Below are 16,907 nucleotides of genomic sequence, written 5' to 3' on the forward strand. Positions count from 1 at the left end.
CTTCCTAAGCACATTCACTGTGCCTTGCAGCAGCGATACATTCCTAACTTTTATTTATCTTTTATTTGTTTTTTAAATACAACCATGGGTATTTTTTAGAGTTCATTTTTTCACATCAATCCTGTACATCTATGTAAGTCTTTATCATTTTCCTGTCAAATAAACTCATCAGGATATATAAGGAATTGAATTACTTCCTTTTTTGTGTACTAAAATTCCAGGTTTTCTGGAATTAGGAGTGGGAATTTAGCATAAGGTCATCCTTAGTTAGTTTGTGGTTGGTGGCTCCTTGTATCTTTCTAGCATAATAGTATCTCTGAAATTTGGAATACAAGGAATTATTGAGGATGTGAAAGCCCTATCGTTTCACGGCCATGATATGTTAACAGCAGAGAGATAGCACACTACCTAACCAGATTTTCATCCCTTCAAAATCAAAAGTTCATTTTCACCACATGATGGCAGGGCCCTAAGCATGGTTTTGAGCATGATCATAATGGAAATTCTGCCTTCTCTTTGGCAACGACTATTGAATCATAAGAATTTTCTCACCATTTTGGCAAATATACCTTTAATAGCAAATTAAAGATATGCACTCCTAAAATTGTTGTTGATAAGAAATTTTTTTTTTTTAGATTAAAATCTAATAATTTGTTACTATATTATAATCCTAATGTTGAAATTTGAGATTATATTTTTTGATCATATTTGATGCATAAAATTATTTATAAAATATGATGATAATAATTTTATATCATGTTTGATTTGTATCTAAAAAAACGATAAGAATTACAAGTAGGATTAATATTCTCTTGAAATAAAATTATTCAATCATCTCTAAATAAAAATAATTATTTTTAATTCATAAAATTAAATTTACACATTCATTTACACTCTTAAACATTATATCAATAATTTAAATTATATAAATGTTGAGGAATGATAATTTTAATAAATAAATTATCTTATTATAATTTTTATATACATTAAATATAAAATAAGATGATACTATTTAATTTAATCTTATTCATAATATTACCTTATTCTATCATATCATAATTTTGTATATCAAATATGACCCATATTTATTAAATTTTGTTATTATATATTCAATTTCACTAATTCTTAAAAAAAATAATGAAACAAATTTCATATGAATATTCCGTTAAATAAAATTAAAGTGACAAATTTTCATCAAATTTGTTATTTTTATCAAAAAATGAACAAAATAAAAAAAGATAATGACAAATTTGAATAGAATTAAAATTCAACATTGACCCATAAAAGTAGTAAATTTGGCCTTGATCCTTTTTTTTCCCCTTTAAAAGAATTGAAATCCTAAGCCCATGAATGATTTAGGCTCTATATTGAAGTGTATCTTTTGCCATTTTTCTTTTATTAGAACTGCTTTAAAATCATAAAATAGAAATATGATAAAAACAAATAAATAGACAAATATTTTTAACAGCTAATAAATTTGTTTTTTGGTACAAGGAAAAAGAGAATTAAATACGAGGAAACATATCTAAATCAAGCCACACCATTAGCATCAGTATTATTTTCCATGAACGTATATATAGATAGATATACGTAAAATATATATTTTAGTCTGCTCTCACATTCATAAATATCAGTATGATATTTTTTGGCCTGAATAAAAAGAAATAACAGTATGATTTCAACTCATAATTTGCATGCTTTTTTTTACCATCCAAAGAAGTATCCTTTGGATCTAATTATTTTCAGGATGCAGTTAACGGGTGTCTATAGACACCAATTAAAAATTATTTAATTATTATTTTTATAAAAAAATTGCATTCAATGCATTATTTTTATCATATTTTTAAAAAAATAATATATTTAATTATATTTTTAAAATATCACCTTAATCAATCTCTAATGACACTATTTAACATTTCCCTTATTTTTTATAATACTAAAAGGAAAATCTTTAAGATCATTTACCGGGCCCCTTAGAGATCATTCTTTGGGTCAGAAGGATTTTTTTGCCCAAAGGTGATTGTGGGTTAGGCACTGCTTAGTTCAACAGCCTCCTCCGTAGCATTTATCTCTCAAATTGAGCAAATATTTTGTTGGAAAGCATTTTCTTTTAGTATCATATTGAAGTATCATGTTGTACCTTTCATCATGACGAATAGCTCCAATTATTATTATCAATCTAAGGATTTAATGCCGTTTTAGAATGTGACGAGATACACAGACTCCATTCAAATGAACATTTAAACTCTTTAAGTAAATATCATTGGCGAAGCTAGTATTAGGATGGAGTGGACCGAAATAATGAATAATTTTAATTTTAATTTTTTTAAAAATAAAATCAAAAAGTTATATTATTAAACATGAATAGGCTAAAAAAAATAAAAGTATTATTTAAATTACACTCTTCGTTATTACATCAGCGTTAAATTTTGTTTGCAATTTCTTTCTCAATGTACACAACCATAAAATTTCTCAAAAAATCATCCTCCATCTTATTTTGAAATAAAGTCTTCATGAAATTCATAGTTAAAAAAGCATGTTTTGTAAAATGTCAATATGAGACAAATAAATCTATCAATGAGTGGTTATATCTCTGGCTTTTCACTTTTAATTAATTTTCTATAACGTTTATAAAGTATTGATATTTTTCTCATATAATAATGATGACACATATTAATTTTATAATGTCTCAACTCATATGAAAAGCATTAATTCTCTTGATGAGTAAAATTTTTTAGATAAAATTTATCAACAAGGCTGTAAATTTTATCAATATTAAATAATTTAAAAGACTCTCTAAAATCTAAAAATGTAATAAGAGTCAGTAACTCAATAATATGATCATTAAATCTTTGGTTTAATTCTTACAACTAAATATTTATTACAACAAAATATATATATATATATTCGATAATAATAATCCATTGTAACAACTTCTTTTGTATTACGGGCATGACCTACATGCATGAAAAATTCATATATGGACCATTTAACTCACAATTTTCACAATATGACATTACATTATTTAATAATTCATCATATCCATTTTTTCTAAAATTTTGAATCAATTCTTTATTTGTCGACACAAAATTCATGGAAGAGGATAGAAATGAAATGCGGCCGCCATTAAGCAAAAATGAGGGGTTTTACTTTTAGGTTTACAATCAGTGAATAACAATCTCAAAATAATATATATATATATATATAAATTATTAGTCAAACAATACGTTTTAATGTAATAAATTTCGATAAATTATTAGGTTAATTCAATTAATTTGATTTTTAGACAAAGTTAATCAAAAACTAATTTTTATCTAAAATTATTTTAAAAAATCAAACCGATTTAATTTAGTGATTGACTAATTCATCAAATTAAATCGATTCAATTAATTAATTCAATTAAAATTAAAATTTAAACACTCCTAATCACAAATCTCCCCATTTTGTTCTTTGGCGAAAATAGGTTGGGGTCGAAAGACTGAGAAGTGTGTGACCTGACGGAAAACGATTTAATAATTTTAAATAAGGTTTTGAGAATAAAAACAACTTTTTTTATTTTAAACTTCCCTGGTAAATTATTTTCGATTTAAGTGGTGATTTTGTTGATTCTATCTTTAAATCAAACATTGTTTTTTTTTTACATAATTGGATGCAAATTAGAGAGTAAATAAATTTTAGCTTTTACCAACTCTTGAGAAATAATAAAAGAAAAAAAAAATTGGAAAACAACTCTATGAAAAACGAAATTAGGCCTACGTCATATAAATACTTGAATGGGTTTAACTGAACAAGCCCAACATTTATTCATTCCGGGCTTGCCTGATTACTGATAAGCTAGAAGCCTACAATACCACCTTTGCTTTCGTGAAGGGCTTGTAGTCTAAATGTAATATTATTTGTAGAGAAATTAAGCATGAACAAATGTCTTACAGGTAATCGAAGGAAAAGCAAAGAGAAACAATTTTATGCAGTGAAATCGTTGTATAATTAATTAAGAAATGGCTGGATTTTTAATTTTAAAAATTGGAAATTTAATCTCAAAATCTCCAAAAAAAAAATTCATGTAGCCACAGCGTGGACATTTCTCAACCTGTGGTGGCTCATTGTGGACCAATGCCTTAGCTGACCTGTAGTGATTTGGACATATGGAGACAATACATGAACTGTCCTGGCATGGCTTGGACTACCCTGTATATACGACATGGGGGCCTATTGTCAAATTTATGGACTTATTATCTACTGACTATGGCCTCTTTTGTTTTTATAGGAACAATCCGCCAATGTTTCAATAATTTGTTTGCAGCTCCCTAACTACCCTCTATAATTCTTGGCCCCTTTTTCCCTTTAGTAGAAAACTATGGAAACCATTACCTAACTCCTCAAGTTGCTTCACCTACCTGATTGTACCTTCACAATCTTTATTGGTTTCTTACTTGTGGGAAATCAAAACAACCACTAAAGTTATTCGACTTGCTCTTCCATCATTGATATTAAACTTTTTTTGGAACAAATAAGGTCTTTTAAAATTGAAATCTGTTCTTTAAGAGAAAAGTATTGTGAATAAGCTGTTGCCTGTTAAGGTTTCTTTGGAACTTGTTGACCTTGAGATTAGTGGGACCATGCCCAACAAAGTGTAATTACTAGCTTGGAAAGTTTAGCAGAAATATGAATTCAAGGTTTTCATTCAATCATTTTTAAAAGATTATGTCAAATAAATTTAAAGTTAAAATTTTAATATTTGTCTTTCTTTCCTTTTTTTTTTTAATTTTTGTTCTCATATTATGATCTACATAATAAAAAAAATGAAAATCAAATTTACGATGAAAATTATAAGTTCAATATACTTCATTGTGTTATTTCATTTCGTGTCGGTTAGGTTTGGTGTGTGGCAATTAAAATCCCTAGTCAATCACTGTAGGGGCCTACTAATGGGCCCAATTGGCTTTCGTAAGAGAGCTTGTTAGAAGAAAAGAGAAAAAAAATAAAAGACACTTAAATCTGTTACTTTCAGAGATATCAATAGAGTAAAGTTTTTTTCATCTCTATTTTTAAATTTTTATACTATATTTATTTTTATATTTAATAGATATTTTAAAATTATCAATATTTTTATTTCTACAAATATTTAATAGATATGAATAATTTTCATACCATTATCTTTTAAAAAAAATAAAAACTACAAATTTTTTAAATTTTTTTATTTTTATTTTGTATATTTAGATAATTTCTTTATAAATATATATTAATATATATTTTTCAATAAAAATGCATTAATTTTAATTAATTTAAAATAATAATTTATATTATTTAATAAAAAATTTATTTACTAAATATATAAATATATATAGAATACAAATACCTGGTGGATATTATATTATCCATTTCTATTTTCACACTTAATAAAAATTTAAAATCATATATATTTTTATTTTCATATATGTAATATAATATCCATTCTTATCTTTATTTGAATAAAAAATTAAATTTCTTTTTGGATATGGATACGAATAAAACTGACATCCTTAATTATTTTAAAGAAAAATTTTTTTCTTTGGGTTTTTCTAATAACTGCAGGCTACCCCCTTCCATTCAAATCATCATGCTTTTAAATATTAAACAATGAACAACTTCTTTTAGGTCTTTCAACGACAAACATTTTCTTAAGGTTTATACCAATAAGTGTGTTAAGGACCTTTTTTTTAAAAAAAAAATTGTTATATTAAATAATTTTTTTAATGCATCAAAATTTAGAACATTAATGGTGGACTATCATATTTAAAAATTAATTGCATTAATTATTAATAAAAAATAATAATGTTAATTTTTTAATCTGAATAAAAGTTTAATTGAATTTTAATGGATGTTAAAAGACTTTATTGGTTAAAATAAAAAATAAGAAATTAAATGATTTTTTAATTATAATTCAAAATTTTTTATATTTAATTCTATAATAAATAATATTTTAATTAAGCACAATTTCAAAATCATGAAATACTTACATTAATTCAGGCTTGGTTGTGAGGTGGGGAGTCCATGAAAAACTTGGAATGACTCATTTAAATGGGAAAGGTCATTCGAAGAGTTGCCATCCAAAAAGGTGGGGTATGTACAAACAAGTTGGAACCCGAAAACAACAAGGCAATGGCAGGAGATAAAAACAAACGGGGATTGAAATTGACAGTAAACCTAGCAAATTGTGAGTAATAAGTGACTAAGTGTAAAAGTAATGTAATGGTTTTTGGCTTTTGAGGCCCTCCTGTCATTATTTTGGCAACAAAACAATAAAAATCAGTACTTGCTAGCCGGTTGAGGGAAAAAAAAAAGGAATTTCATGCTTTTAGAATCTGGGTTGTCACCAAACCCCCGAATTAGAGACTTTATAATGCCTTGGAAGTGCTTTTTGGGAGGGAAAGTTCCTAATTTTTTATAAACGAGATCAAGATTAAGGTGAGAAAGAAATAAAAAAAAATTATAAATGTTAAAAATTAAATTTTAACTTGCGAGAGTCAATTTCTTAAAAAAAAAAATCATTTAAATTAAATCACAACTTAAAAAAAATTCAAACTTCACTCTTTGAAATTAAAGCCTCCGATATATAGACACAGCTTCGATTGGATAGTAATGCTAAAATTTAGAAATTTACGATACAATTATTGTACAAAATTTTTGTGTGGCAATGGACGGCTTGGACTAACACTATTATTATTATTATTATTATTATAAAGGTACATCTGTGAGTCGACCAGTGGAGTTGAGCCTCTGGACCAGATCTAATTGGTGGATCGGGACCCGCGATTCTGGCTTCACGGCGCCTAGTGTGGTGGTCTTTGCTAGACAGTAGACCGTCGTCTTTGTTCTTTCCAAAAGAAGGAGAACGTGGATTAATACTTAATACTAGGATGACAAACGGAGCCAATATCAATTGATATTCGTATTTAAAGTTAGTTTAATTTTTATTTTATTTGAATTCGTTTAATTATTATCACTATTTGAATTATATTTAATTAAATAAATAATATTGACTAAAGATTTGAATTCGGTAAAATATTTATTTATTTAAATTTTTTATTAAAATATAAAATAAATAAAATTAAAATTAAAGTTTATTTTTAATTAATAACAAATAAAATTTGTTTATCAAAGTTCGAACCTTTCTAAAAGCATAAAATTTTTTTTATATATTTTACATATATAAACAAATAATAAATTCAAATATTTGATACTATTTATTAAAAAACTTAAACTAATTCAAATATTGGATAATAAAAGAGCACTATTCAAAACTTATTATAATCCATCACAAATAGTATTTTTATTATCTAAATCTATTAATTATCTATTTATAAGTATTTAAATCCAACGTAATAGAATGGAATAACGTCATGTATCTATTTATTTATTATTCATTGTTATCCTTAGTTAATATAATATGCAATTTAAATAATTACGATTATCACTATCTCTCATCAAATTTTCTTAAACAAAATAAAAAATATTACATTCTAACATGAAAGAAATAATAAATTGAATTTTGAAATATTGAAGAAATTTATAATCATGTATTTTAGAATGAACATTTAGTCTTGCTATACATTGGTTCATTAGATGAGTTTTTTTTTTTTTTTTTGAATTTATCTCATATTATGAACTAACACAATCAATTAAATTGGATTTAGGTCAATTAACATCAAATTATGAATAATTATAGTCATATTATATTATGATATATCCAATCACATAATATGATTTTAGTTAAGTATGATATTGATTTAATTTAGTATCTAAACTCATAAAAAATGAGTTAATTTGGATTAACATGTTAGAAAAAAATTCTTACTTTTACTTCTATATATGTATATGAGGTCGACACATTAAATTTTATATATTTAGTTTGAAAAACAAAAAGCAATTCCCTTTTTTTTATATTGTACAGGCCATCGATTCAAGTTCGAAAGATGGAATTAGGAAGTACAAGATAATGGAATCAATTCTATCAATTTAGATTTAGCGAAATTAAGCTTTCACTTGCATTCAAATCAATATTGTTTTAATTATAAATTGTGTTAATGACTCAATGAACTTTCAACCTAATACAACATTTTTTACATCACATTGACCTTGCATTTATCATAATCAATGGTATTTAATATCTTTTCTAATTGAGAGAATGAGACTTTTGTTTTGTCGATATTCAAATCTAACTTTTTGGGTACAATAATACACTTACGTATCACTAAGTTAAAAAGGTTCAAGTGTAATGAATTCCAGTTTTCAAATTTCAAAATTCTAAACTATTACTAGTAAAATATAGAATTGCATATGAGATCTAGATACGTTTATGGATTGAACCAAGATCATTTTTTTTTTTTTTGAAAATTCTGTCTAAAACCTGATTTGATTTGAAAGATAATTTTTTTAATGTATTAAAATTCATTAAATCAACTATCAATTATTTTATTTAATATAAAATATTATTATAAATGATAACTTGCTAACTTTAAAGAGTGTCTTAAAGGCGATGCTCATTAACAAAATCCATAAATAAAGCTCAAATTAGCAAACTAAACGTTCCAAAAATTAATGGTACTATCGCTATGTTTCACAAACTATATTTTAATATTGGCATTGTTTAGGCTATTAATGACGCCGGCAGCTCTGATTATTTAACACAATCAGGGTGGATCAAAAATAATCAAGGGGCGTGGAAAAAGCTCATGGGATTGGTTGGCTCTGACCCACTCGATGAATTAGGAATCACTTCGAGTCAGAGACACGGCACACACACCTGATACATATGTTTTTTTTTTCTTTTAAGTGCATTGACGCCAGTAATTAGTATTTGATTAAGACACACGTCCACTCGCCCAATTGGTGTATTATTTAAAGAAAAACACAAGATTTGCTCCTTATTCAATGTTTCGTTTAGAGTAAGTAATTGAGAATACAAAGTAACTTTCACTAAAAGTTTTTGTAGCGAAGGTAGTAAGTAAAGCTCTTTTGCTGGTTATTGAGCCGTTGGTTCCTGATTCTGAGCAATGTAATTTGTGTCACATACCCAAAAGGTCAAACCCTATTTCCCAAGCCCTTGGATGATGAATTAATTTACTAATACCTCTCGAAAACCTCGTCTTGTTAAGGAATCAAATTGACACTCCAAATCATGTCTAAACCTTTAATTATTTTATTGGTCAGATATAAGAATATTAAAAAAAAAAGAGCTCTACTTTTGAATTACTTTTGAATTATGGTGTTTTTTTTATTCAAGAAAAAAAATTTTAATCCTGCTCTTTGAGTAGAGATTATGTATTAATTATTAAATTAGATATTCTAAGCGTCTGAATTATCGTGTTTTAATTATCAATAGTACATAATATATTTGTTATTATCATTCCCTCATTTATCGTTGATATATAGATGACACAAAATGCAAGAGCTGCCTTACAATCCCTTTGGATCCTTCTCTTATATGGATTACAATCTCTTTTGCAAAAAAATACATGGACTGCGGTGTTTTCAACTTATTTCGTGCTACTATTATTTTAGTATCTAGAAATGCATACACAGCAACAAACAGAAATAAAATAAAAGCAAATGTATTGGTTTGCATGTATGAATGTGGTTAAAGATATAAAGAGTATCAAGTGGTTTATGTTTACAAGAGAGGAAAAAATATTCCACAGAAAGCATTAGGCATTATTCTATAGCTTTATTTCTCTTTCCCAATTGGTCAATTTGATCGAACCATTATATATATATATATATATATATATTCCCACTTGGTTCTGCATGATTTTATGTAAATTTTATAATTCAGTTTAAAAATTAAAGATTGTTCTACAACCATGCTTAACTTATATATCAGACTAGTATAGATCTCCTGTTACGCATTTGTGTCAATCTATTTGCATAAATATGTTCAAATAGAGGGAATAAAATCAAGAAATACAAGAGGCATTTTGAATATAAATATGTAATCAACAAAAGTAAAGCAAAGATATTTTGTTCAAAAAGGAAAAACGATTTTTTTTTTTTTTGGTAGATGGAAAATGGATAACGTAACGAGGGATTCATCACAGTGAAAAGTGAAACATGTAATGCTTTTAATTTTAAATACTATGTATGGTGTGGGTGTGTTTGAAAAAGAATTTTAAAACAATGCAAATATACTTGAACATGAGAAAAATTATACTCATTAAAATTTAAAATTTAATTTGATTGATTTAAGTAATATTTTTAAAAATATCATCTAATAGGTATAAAATTTAAAAATTAACATCTATAATTTTTTAAATTTTAAATTACAATATTTTTTTATATATATAAATTATACTTAATTATATTTTTTACGTATATAAACACATACACATACGAGCACATGTATAGCTCAAAAAGACAAAATGATAACCATAAAATCTCTTTTAATATCTTAGAAAATTATGAGCATCGAAAGCAAACAGGATACATGTACTGTTAGATAAACTAGTTGACCTAAAAGTTTAAATTTTTACAATTCTTGTCACTATTAAAGTTTGGGAAAAAAAACAAAAATGAATGAGCTCATCTATTTTAAAGAATAGCTTATCTTTTGTAATTAATAGATAAAAAAGGACTAAATAGGAAAGTGGTCCTAATGGGATTGGTTCCAATGGGAACTTCATTGGAAAGTATAACTCGTATATTTTATAATAGAAAAAACATAATTTAAAAAAATTATTAATATTAAAATTTTAAACTTAAAATATAATAAATATAATTTTTTTAAAATAATTACACGAATATTTTCAAATTTTCACCCATCCGCGTTGATTCCTTTCATTTCCCGTTATAATTCTTTCTTTTTAAAAGAATTAGAGAAGAGAAATCTAGCGGAGTAGATTTTCTGCAAATCACATGGCGGAAGTTAAAATCAGAAAACAATGTGGAGCAACCAGATGGGCACACGTGACAAAAAAAAGGTTTGTGGGGACAATTTCTAATTCATTTGAGCGGTCCCACATTCACTATCCCCGAATCAATCAAAACGACTACCTCTCCTATATTCCAAATGAATCTCTTTCCTTTCTTTTTCTTTTCTTCCTAGGGTTTATTGTTTTATTTATTTATTATTAGTTTGTATTATGCAATTTGGGTCCCACTCCATGCAAAGTTGACTGGGCCATAGATTCCCCTCTTCTCCCACATTTGCTTTCATTGGCACTAATCAATGGTCTATGTCCCATTAATAGAAGAATCTTTTTATGAAAAAAAAAAAATTAATTTGACATTTTATTTCCTTTTATCTGAATTAATTTCACTTCTTTAAATATGACCACATAATTTTTATTTTTAAAAATGTTTAAGTTTGTAAATTGAAGAAATTCTAAAAAAGAAAGAGTTCTAGCATTAGTCATAAGAGCCCCAATGTCATCTCATGGGGCAATGTTTCAATTAAAGTTTTAATTTGATTTTTTATGGACAACCTCCTAATGAAACTCTTCCAATTTTCAGATCTTCCATAATTTATTATGCAATTAAATCTTTGGATATATTGATTAAAGAAAAAAAAGGCTTTTCTTACTCATTGATTATCATCTAAGGTTTTTCTAAAAGACACTAGGAAGTATGAAGAAGTAGAAATTTAAATTTTTTTTGTATAGTTTTTTTGGGATCCACATAAAATAACATTTCCAAAAACTTAGCCCCATTAGCATCACAAAGTTAAACTTGCACTTCCCTTACATATATTAATAGTCCTTCTAGTACCATGGAATTTAAGCTTGGTAAAATTCCTTTAGGACCACGGTGATTAGTATATCTATATGGCAGCAACCGTCTCACCTTTGGTGGAGACACCGGATCTGGCAGCGGACGAGGCTGCGGCAGCTTGTTTCTTGGATGCTATCGAACATTTCTCCTTTTTCTCGTCTTGATTCATCTGCTGTTGCCTGCACTCTAGGCTGCAAAATGCACTATCACCCCTGCAACAAATAAATAAAGTTACATCATTACAAAGTTAATTTTATACTGCAATAATTAATCAGGAAAGAGATTTAACTCGGATTTTTCAGCAAATTAACGTATTAAATTCTGGATTTATTTTATTTTAGTGTATGGTAAGCTGGTAAAGATCAGATAAAGATGAACTATGGGATTCATTTGGTAATTAGCATACAGGGTTTTAATTATAAAGGAAAGGCATTAATTTTGGAAACCTGAAAATTTCTCAAAAATAATAAGTTTCCGAAAGAAGATCTAGAAAATTTCAAATATATGAAGAGAAACTGAGAATGAAGGCAAATAATTTACATAGAGTTCTGGACTCTATTTCGATGAGCAGATTCATATTCTGGAGTTTAATATAAAAAAAAAAATAAAAGAAAAAAAACCGCATGCAGTAACAAATAAAGACGAGAACCGGGGAAGAATCCGTGTAAGTTAACTTGAAATTCCCTCCTATGTCAAAACAAAAAATATCATTAGCAAATAGAAAAATCAAAACTGAAAATAAAACAAAAACTTGTCCATAGCAAATTGTCTTTGAGAAAAAGAAACCCCAAGAACCCTAAACAAGAATACCCACAAAAAGAAAAAAAACTAACGAACTCAATTTTTTACCCCAAATAATCAAATTTAAAAATCTAAAAAATTAAACAAAAACCAGACTAATTAAAAGCTCCTAAAACAATATCCAGACTTGGTCCAGAAATTCTTATTTAGGATTCTGAACTTCTTCTTCTTATTAAATTTTCTCACTTAATGTACCAAAAAGATATATATTTTAATCAAAATATACCATTTAAAAAAAGAAAGAAAGAAAAGGAGGACGGAAAATAGTTTGAGAGAAAAAAAAAATACCTATACATGTAGATATCACGGCCAGGAACAAGGCGACGTCTGCAAAGACCGCAAGACCTTAAAAAATGAGGGGTTTCCATAAAATCAGCTGAATACCTTCTATTAACTCTAGGTGACACCGTCGCCAACAACCGTTGATCTAACTCTTCAAGGCCGCTACCTACACCACCACCAGAAACAGCTGCTGCTACACCACCACCATTAGCCTGTACCTGTTGACCCCAAACGCCACCAAAAAGACCAGCTGCAGCCTGTGTTGGGTAGTCATTGAAAGGGTTGTGTGGATCAGACGGTGGAGCTTCATCGTTGGTTGTGTTTAGATCAAAGGTGATCTTTGTCATGCTTGTTGTTCTCTTCATTGGTGGCCTTGGCCTCTTTCCCAGCAACATCTTCTTCTTCTTCTTTCTTTTTTTTACGCTACTCCTCGAAAGGTTTCCAAGTAGAAGCTTGAGAGAGCAGAGAAGGAAAGAGGAAAAAGAGAGAGAGAATCGAAGAAGAAATGGAGATGGGGCAGATAAAAGAAGAGCCAGAACCGAGGAATGAATCTGAGCCGTTCATTCTTTTTTTTTTTTTTTTTTTCCAGTTGTGGGTATTTGCATCACATCATGTAAATCCCCGTCATACTATATAGTATTCAATTAATACTACGTATTTAACTATTTTTATTTAAACTAAATGATATAGTTAGCTTAGGATACTCTCTGATTCTCCAATGACAACAGTCCATTTCTTTTAGATTTAACTGCCAATTATTTGTTGACACATCAGCTTTTTTTTTCTTATTTTGGGCGGAGAGTTTTTTTGGAGCCTCCTCAGATCACTAAGCAAAAAGAATTGTAAGCCATCATTCAGCTTTCTTGACATGAAGTAAATTATTGCAGCAATGTTGGAAGAAAATTTCTTACTCTATACATATAGGGAAAGTTATCATTATATGTTCAAATTAGAAAGCAAACTCACCTTGAGAAAATTGTTTCACTATTTTTTTTTTACCAAAATCTACACTTGATTTTGTGAAATTTTAAGAAATTAGTCATTAGTACAAATTTAAAAAATTAATTCATTTCTTAAAAAAGGTTAGTTATACTAAAATAAAAAAGGGCAATAACTTTAAGGAAAGTTGCTTAATACATAAGTATTATACATACTATGATATAATACGTAATCTCAATTAACCATTGGATGCTTCACAAGTATAAAATTGATGTGTATCTTGGGTTTCAAAAATATAGAACACTCCTTTTGAAAATCAGCTTTAAACTTTTATAAAAGGAATTGATACATTACTTAACTCCCAAATCTAAACTTTCGCTTTTCATTTTTTACTTCTCTAAAAAATTTGAAGGTTACTGAAAATTTAGAAGAAAGATTCTCTTTACTACTTAAAAAGTAGTAAAAGTTTTTATTATTTTATCTAAAGGTAAATAATGCACTTTCAATTAAATTTGGTTATATTTAATGATTTTAAATTAAATATTAAAATAAATTAAATTAATTAAAAAATAAAAATAATTTAAACAAATATCAATTATAAATTTATGTGAAAATGCATTATTTATCTTTAGATAAAATAATAAAAACTTTCATTATTTTTTAAATAATAAAAAGATCCTTTCCTGAAAATTTAAGAATAAATTCTAATACAGCATATATTTTTTAATTTGGTATAAGAAGTAGGTAATTTTATATGATCTTAATTAATTTAGACAAAAAATATAAAAAAGATCATTTATTAAGATTTCAATAAAATCCAATCACAAAATATTTTTTTTGATACAATGAAAATAGTATAATCAGGACTCTCGAAGAAAACATTAAATAAACTCTAAATGTCATTGGATGAATATGAAAATCCAATACAAAGTTACCCCAATTTGTTTCATGAAGTAAGATGAAAAGCTAAAAAAAAAAAACAAAAAAGCTAAAAACCGTATATATAATAGTGAGACAGAAAATCTTCACAGTTATTAAAGACATAAATGTATCGCATTCACATTCACAGTAAGCAAAATCATCTGCAGTGTACCAGCTTAAGTCCAACAAATGTTCTCTCTTTCTCTCTCTCTCTCTGTATATTTAACTCTTCCTTGAAAATTTCAACTTCCAATGCCAGATAGGCTGCTGCTGCAGCTGCCACAATAGTATCCTCTCTGCTAGATATCTGTATAATAGTTGTACACAGTCTAGAATATTTTATGGGGAAGTACATCTCACGGAAGCTGGTGAGAAGTAAAATTCTTCAAAGTTTTTTAGTAATTTGTGTTTCCATTTTTCATTTTATCTATACCTTGTTTGCACTTTACATTACCCAAAAAAAGTTCTTTTGTTTATTTTTATTATTATTATTATTATTATTATTATTATTATTATTATTATTATTATTCCTTTGTTTTTTATTATTAGTATTATTATTTTAAAGTAGGAGTGACATTCAAACATGTTACCAATGTGGAACTTCAGATTTGGTAAAAAAATGCCTCTCTTCGGAGACCATGTTGTCTTTATTTGAATGAATTACCATCTCATGATTGCAACCTTTTTTTGGTTATAGTGTCCATAAATTTGATGTGCTTAGAATTACAATTTCATGATCACAAACATTTTAATTGTTTGTAAATTTGAGCATCAGTCGGTAGCATATTTTTGTTTGTAATAAAGTAAGGATATCTTGGAGTTTTGCTTGAACTAATTTAATCCTTTTTAAGAAGAATATTAAGAGCTTATTCTCTCACGTCAAGTCATTCACTTGACATATTAATCAAAAATTTATTTTTAAAGTCCTTTATGCAAGAATTAAATCCTAGTTAGGAAAGAAAAAGATTTTTTTTCTTACCAATTGAACTAAATCCTATATGCTGGTAGAAATTTTTTTTTTTTTTTTTTATAAAGACTTGGCAATTACATTTATATGCCGTTCTTTTCTTTTGCTATAAAATGAGGGTTAAATAAAAAAAAACAAGTGGTAGTAAATCGTGGCACGTTTCAATTGGAACAAAGTGCTTTATATATATATATATATATAAAAGATGTGTGAGAACTTGAGATAAAACAAAATCGCTCGGACAGGAATAAAAGATGCCTTCTCCTTTATTCATTGAAGAGAAAAAAAAAAAGAGTGGGAGTAGGAGTGGGAGTGAGAGTGGGGTAAAAGGAAAGAAAACCAGCAGAAATAAGAAAAAGTTAGGGATTCTGTATTTATGTACAATGTAAAACCTGAAATCCAGCTCGACCAAGTGATTAATGGATCTCCCAAGCTGATGAGTCATACTTTTTCATGTCTTATGCAAATCCATGGTTATATATCGTGTATTATGGAATATTAATCTTTTATGGTACAAGGAGATAGTTAAAACTTTAAAGCAAAGAGGGCAATAGCTGTGACTGTGAAGTATATTTGATCAAGGCCAAGGTTTATCAGTTATCAGCATTTCTTAAATACTTTCATATTTGGACAAATTTATGACCTTTAGTCAATGTAATAATATATAGATTCATAAATTTATAATTAAATTTAATAAGAAGAGTTACCACTAATATTTTATTTAGGTGTGATTGATCATTTAATAAATCTATCATTTTATAGAGTTCTTAAGCTTGACTAAAGATTTTTTAAAAATAATTTTTTGTCTATTAATCAAAATAAGGTTCGAAAGTTCAAAAGTTCGGTTATATATAAGAAAGGTTATATCACCCCCACATATCTATCTAATGGATGATACCATTTTATTTTAAATTATTCTAAGATAATGATTCTAATAGTCATAAATTTTAATGTTGAATATTGAAAATAATTTTTAAAATTCTTCATCAATCTGATAAAATTTTTAAAAATATTGCTTCACCTCAAGAGTATTTAAGATTTCTATTTATTTTTTTGAAGAAGCTCTATCGTTGAAAAAATGTTTAATCATTTTTTTATTTAAAATATGTCTAATTCTTTCATTATTTAGGCCAAAATTAGAAATATTTTTTCACATAAAAATATCTTAGATAATTATCTATTGGTAATTACTAAAAATTTCATTCTCAGAATTTATTTTTTATTTTACAAGTATTATTTCAAAATTTTCAAT

At 26.9% G+C, this 16,907-nt stretch overlaps 1 protein-coding gene across 2 annotated transcripts; it reads right to left on the reverse strand.

Annotated features, from left to right (window-relative positions):
• Positions 1-11,600: 11,600 nt before the first annotated feature.
• On the reverse strand, positions 11,601-13,426 carry LOC111311269 (FCS-Like Zinc finger 6-like). 2 transcript variants are annotated; one of them, XM_022910642.2, is made up of 2 exons: positions 12,835-13,426; positions 11,601-11,957 (listed from the first exon to the last, which is right to left on the reverse strand). In XM_022910642.2, the coding sequence occupies exons 1-2, from the start codon at positions 13,221-13,223 to the stop codon at positions 11,795-11,797; spliced, it is 552 nt and encodes a 183-aa protein (XP_022766377.1). In that variant the 5' UTR covers positions 13,224-13,426; the 3' UTR covers positions 11,601-11,794. The 2 variants fall into 2 exon arrangements, with proteins under 2 accessions (XP_022766377.1, XP_022766378.1); XM_022910643.2 differs by having other exon boundaries at positions 12,931-13,328.
• Positions 13,427-16,907: the final 3,481 nt, after the last annotated feature.

Source organism: Durio zibethinus, chromosome 1 (genome assembly GCF_047325235.1).
Source record: "Durio zibethinus cultivar Kanyao isolate XHJ-2024 chromosome 1, ASM4732523v1, whole genome shotgun sequence".
NCBI classification, from domain to species: domain Eukaryota; kingdom Viridiplantae; phylum Streptophyta; class Magnoliopsida; order Malvales; family Malvaceae; genus Durio; species Durio zibethinus.